Source organism: Zingiber officinale, chromosome 7A (genome assembly GCF_018446385.1).
Source record: "Zingiber officinale cultivar Zhangliang chromosome 7A, Zo_v1.1, whole genome shotgun sequence".
Classification (NCBI taxonomy): domain Eukaryota; kingdom Viridiplantae; phylum Streptophyta; class Magnoliopsida; order Zingiberales; family Zingiberaceae; genus Zingiber; species Zingiber officinale.
The window spans coordinates 14,592,139-14,598,030 of record NC_055998.1 but is presented as its reverse complement, the minus strand read 5'-3'; the positions used below and the strand labels follow the sequence as shown (position 1 = coordinate 14,598,030).

The 5,892-nt window shown below is 39.3% G+C and overlaps 1 protein-coding gene across 1 annotated transcript; it reads right to left on the bottom strand.

The window, feature by feature from the left end:
* Positions 1-1,332: 1,332 nt before the first annotated feature.
* Positions 1,333-2,124, bottom strand: LOC121999228 (extensin-3-like). The gene has a single exon (XM_042553934.1). The coding sequence runs from the start codon at positions 2,122-2,124 to the stop codon at positions 1,333-1,335; it is 792 nt and encodes a 263-aa protein (XP_042409868.1).
* Between the last annotated feature and the right edge of the window lie 3,768 nt (positions 2,125-5,892).

Below are 5,892 nucleotides of genomic sequence, written 5' to 3'. Positions count from 1 at the left end.
TTGTTAAGTTTAGATCTCTGATACCATGTTGACAATAGAATTCATGCACTTTATTAATGATAATATGTGGTATATAAATACCATTACAAGTGAAAAATAGGAAAACATATAAAATGCTAGAAAACAAATAAGTATTTCCTAATAATAATTATTCTCTAATAATTAAGAAATAAATAAGTATTTTCTAATAATAATTATTCCCTAACAACTAGAAAATGAATAAGTATTTACTAATAATAATTATTTTCTAATAAAACAACACTAGTAAACATTCTACTTTCAGTTTAGCTTTGTAATTAAGTGCTTTCAGTGCAGTAAGAGACTTCTCCATCCGAATAAGACTTCTGATTGTAAATCAAATAAAATCTCTGTCTCTTTCTCTTGTTAATTTGCTTATTATTTTCTTTTTTATATAAGTCTTTATGTTGATAAAGCTATAAGTCGAGAAAGATGTTCGTCTTTTGATTTCAAGTTATTCATCCCCTCAAGCCAGCCGCAAGGGACCAACAAGTGACCCTGTTGAAATGATGGTTCCAACAGAGGAGAAGTCGAGTCAACGCCCAGCCCTTAGGCCTCCTGGCTTCCAAGCCTCTCAGCTCTCAAGCCTCTAATTTGGCACCCCTATTCCTTGGCCTCCAGCTCCTAGGCCTCTCGGTTCCTCGACACTCCTACTTATTGGCTTTCCGTCTCCTTAACAACTTGACTCAGAATGCAGGCCATATTAGGAAAAGGATAATCATCGCATAAATCTCATATTATTTTGGGAAAAAGATAATCATCTCGCAAATATTGAATTATTTTATAAAAAATTATAACACCGTTAATAAATCTTAGATTATTTAATATATCAAAAATCCTGATAAATATATATATTTTTTGTAACTTAGAACGTCGGAATGTCAATACCAGAACCTCTAGCCGTCGTTACAACATTTTTTCCTCTAGCCGTCGTTACAACATTTTTTCTTTTTGTTTGTTATCGTCTAGACTCGCAGAAACCACGTCCTATTTATCATCAAGCAATTAAAGTTGGTAATAATGCCAACTCAATGATTCTGTACAGGCAGGATGTAATCTTAATCTAATGGGAAGAAGAAGGCTTATTCTCGTCAGTAAATCTGAAGACGTCAAATACCGAAGATTGAACTTAATTAGAAGATTTAGAAGGTAGCCAAGCAAGCATTAATCAGTAAAAGCATTAACCAGCCGTATTTCTTAGAAATTTAAAGGTTTCAAACACGATCCTCACTTATTCGTAGCTTGATCAGATCGAACGCTACCTGCTGAACCGACACTAACCAAGTGCACCAGCATTACTAAGACAAGATACTTCTAATACGGTGGTGGCGGTGGAGATTGATGGTAACGGTGCGGCGGCGGAGTTGGCTGGTGACTCGGTGGCTGCAATGGCGGGTATCTGTTATTAATTGGTGGAGGAGGAGGCTTGCTGTAGCTAACTGGCGGCGGCAAAGGCACTCCGTGCACCGGCTCCGGCGGCGGAGTACCGTGCTCTGGGGTAGTCTTATATGGCGGCGGCGGCAGCGGAATCGGTTGGTGACTCGGTGGCTGCAATGGCGGGTATCTATTATTAACTGGCGGAGGAGGCGGCTTGCTGTAGCTAACTAGCGGCGGCAAAGGCCCTCCGTGCACCGGCTCCGGCGGCAGAGTCGGAGCAGTTGGAGGGGGCTCGTGCAACGGTGGTAGAGGAGGGAGTACTTGTCCGTAAGGGGGCTGACGAGCGTGGCTTGGCGGCGGTGCCGGAGAAGAGTGGTGGTAGGGCGGGTAGTGCCCCGCGCCAACTGGTGTGGTCGGATTAAGCTGGTGGAAATGGTGGTGGTGGTGGTGGTGGCGGCGGTGGCCGTGGTGCGGAGGAGGTGCGCCGGTCATTGGAGGGTAGAGTGGAGGTGGCGTTGCATGAGCTGGCAGGGGTGGTGTTTTGTAGTAGGGGTGCTCCGGCGGGGGCACGAGGTGGCCGAGAGGAGGAGCAAGAGGAGGTGGAGAAGGCGGCTTGGCAACTGGTGTCGGCGTGTAGAAATTAGTAAAGGAGGAAGCAACGCAGTGAGTGGCCAGCAGCAGCATGAGCATGCTCAAGGCCGCGATGGAATTAGGGAGAATGGGCGCCATCACACTATTACCAACGAAATGCATTGGCAATTGCCTGGAGGACACCCTACCCTCGCTTACATTTATATAGCCACGAAAGGAGAGAATATGAGAGAGTCACAAGTCTAGCCATAGATCGCGGGATACATGTGGAGTGATTAATCTTGCTTTATTTGATCGTCTGCCTTTATTTTACACAGCCACCAACTTTTTGATCAATCCTGCTCGCCAAATTTGTGGAGTGATTAACGTACGATATAGTTATTATTCTTATAAAAAGTTAGTAATTCTCTAATCGAGACACGTAGTATCGTTATGGAACAATCGGATCTTGAAGTCAGAAGGCGGTTTGTCTTGATTGTTGAAAGATGATCGTAGGCGTAGGAAAGCGACGCCGGTTCGGCGGTTGCGTGTCTGTTCCCGCCTCGGCGTCGGGCAAATCGAGGTTCCTGCACACCTGCACCATTCCTTTCCCGTTCCCCGGAGAAGATCAGAAGCGTCTATATATTTGCAAGCTCTCATTCTACTACTACAATTCTACAAAGACTGCGTCCTACTTCTTACACTGTGACAATAAACTTAAAATATATGCTAAAAATTGTAGCTATAATAACTACAATTATTTATACACAAGTTGCAAAACCCACAATAATTTATAAATATTAGCAAAATAACACATATATACACTTCATATGCAATATTAAGCCGTCTTTGGGGCTATGGTGCAACGGTAGTACATCTAGGTTGTCATCCAAACACCTACGGTTGAGCCCCAGCTATGATAAATTTGCAGAATTTTTTCTCCAAATGAGGCACGCAACTAAAGGATGTTGAACTTTTGGGTTGCCCGCTGCGAGCGCTTCCCGATTTATCCTGATGATCGGTGGAAAACTTCCCTCGTTACCTTCCCTGATTAATCATATATGCAATATTAAGCCGGACTATGTGCAATGATACATAGTAGGATTGGACTCATGAGACAAAAGAGGATTTGAATCTTAAAAAAAATAATATGAATATTATTATAATGTTAAAATTTTGTAAGACCAAAATATTATCCGAGAACAAGTAGATGTAGCTTACACAGATACATTAATAACAACTAATTCTTATTCTATTAAGTGAGGTCATCTATATGAATCCTTTTACGACATTACACTTTAATCTCTACTATATCATCATTTATATTTAATTAAATTTTATCTTATTTTTTTATGATTAACCAAGTATTTTTTGATCTTTCTAATTCTCATTTGATATACATATTTGTCATAATTTTACATAGCTTAATTAAAGTATTTATTAATCGTTTAAGTACATGTCTGTACCATCTTAAATGTGTCTCTCAGAGTTTTGTCTTAATAGATACAATTCTAACTTACTTTCTAATATTCTCATTACTTATTTTGTCCATCCTCGTATATCCACACATCTACCTTAACATCATTACCTCTACAACTTTCATCTTCTACTTATGTGCTCGAATCATAACTCAACATTTAGAGTCATATAATATAGTATGTCTAACCATCGTTTTGCAGAATTTCTTTTTAAATTTTAGAGGTATTATACGATCACATAAAATGCTTGATGCTAACCTCCATTGCCACCTTTTTGCTTATATTCTATGTATGATATCTCTCTCAATTCCTCCATAATTTTGTAAAAAATGATCATAAGTACTTAATGCTTGCAGTTCAAGATAATTTGGCATCTCCTATCTTAACAATTGTCAGATTATGTCTAATATTTCTAAACTTAAATTTCATATATTCTTTCTTTACTCTACTAAGTCTAACCTTTCACTTCTAGTATTTTCTGTCAAAATTCTAGTTTAATATTTACTCCTTCGTGTGCCTCATTTACTAAAGTAATATCATCTGCAAACAATATGCACTATGGTATTGTGTCTTGAATGTCTCCAATGAGTTTGTCCATAATTAGTGTAAAAGATAGAGATTTAATCCATCTAAAATCTTCACTCTGGTCATTATTGTTGATCTCGAGCGACCGGCTAGAGGGGGTCAATAGGCTGAAATCGAAGTTAGAGAAATATCTTTTGCTTTTTGCTTAGCAAGGATGCACAATTTAATTAAGTAAAATAAACTGCATAAAATAAAAATAAACAACTCATAAAAAGAAAAAAGGCACAGGAATTACTTGGTTACAACTTAAGTGGTTATTAATTCAAGGTAGATGAAATCTCACTAAAATTCTCCTTCGTTGAAAGCAGAGAAGCCTCTCACATACTTTAAAAGCTCAGAAAATATTAGGAAATCAATACAAGAGTTATTGTTCAATTCTTAGCTTCAGGGGTCTTTTTATAGTCTCGAAAAAGACCTATCTGTTGCTCGAAGGTACCTCCAATAAGATAAATTTTATCTACTGAAGATAAAACTTTATCTTCAGCTAATGGCTATTGAAGGTACCTCCAAGACTCTTGAGGGCATCTTTCATGCAATCTTGAGGTTGCCTCTAATAGGATTGGAGGTGCCTTCCACTTAGAGGTGCGAGGGCACCTCAAACTTTATTGGAGTCGCCTTCCACAAGGTAGATCCAAAGTCAGCTCCATCTCTTGAGCCTTTTTCGCGTGTGGGTGATGTTGCGACTTTCATAATTGAGCTGACCCAAACCCAATTTCGACCTTCTCCTTGAGCAGGCTTCCTCCTCAACTTCTGATCCCTCAAACGTCAAACACGTCATTCATGTCCACCGATGTACTCTTTCATAGCACTTCATCCCTTGGATGCATTGAGTATATCTTCTCGCTAACTACGTCTTCTGCATGATTTCTTGTGCTCCTAAGTTCCTATACATTTAGATATAAAGCATCAAATACAAACATTACCTAACTTAATCTGATTGGTCACATCAAAACTACAATGGGGTACTTACAATCTTCCCCTAGAGTTCATGGTATCAAAGCTTTAAACATACCAACAACCTCCTTCCTCCTCCACCTTTCTATCCTTCTCTCTTCTTCTCTTCCTATATCAATGGCTGAACAAACCAAATTCCATCTTGCTCTGGCCGTTAATAATGTCAAAAACTTCATCTCCATTACTCTAGAGATGGAAAAGGGATATTATTCTTCATGGGCGGAGTTGTTTAAGATTCATTGTCGAGCATACCAAGTCATGATCATATTATCCTTCCAAAATCGAAGCCAACCGAGAAAGAACAAGAAGAGCCTGTCGAGACTGAGAAAGCATTATGGTCACACTTGGATGCAATAGTCCTTCAATGGATTTATGGTACGATCTCCACTGATCTCTTGCATACCATCTTGGAACCAGATTCAACTGCACAGCAAGCATGGGAACAATTGCAAAACATTTTCTAGGATAATAAAACTTCTCGTGTCGTTTACCTGGAAAACCAATTCACTCACGTTCAGATGAAGGATTATCCTAACATCTCGGCCTATTGTCAAGAACTCAAAATGCTTGCCGATCAACTCTCTAACATTGGTGCACCGGTTTCAAATCAATGATTAGTTCTTCAGTTAATTGTGGGTTTAAATGAGAACTACGATGGTGTTGCTAAATTCATTCAACAGAGTGATCCTTTACCACCTTTTTACGATGCACGATCGAGATTAATCCTTGAGGAAACCCGAAAGGCTAAACAAGCTACCACCGCTGCCAGCACCGACTCCTCACTACCAACGATTCCATTAATATTGCGTCTAACTATGATCGAAGTTCGATATCACGTTCTCGTAATACATCAAACTGCAACAATAATGGTCAGAAACATAGTCAAAATCACAATAATAATCGAGAAAAC

Bases quoted from the DNA above. Each gene is read 5' to 3' on its own strand.
- LOC121999228 (XM_042553934.1), bottom strand. From the start codon at position 2,124: ATGGCGCCCATTCTCCCTAATTCCATCGCGGCCTTGAGCATGCTCATG.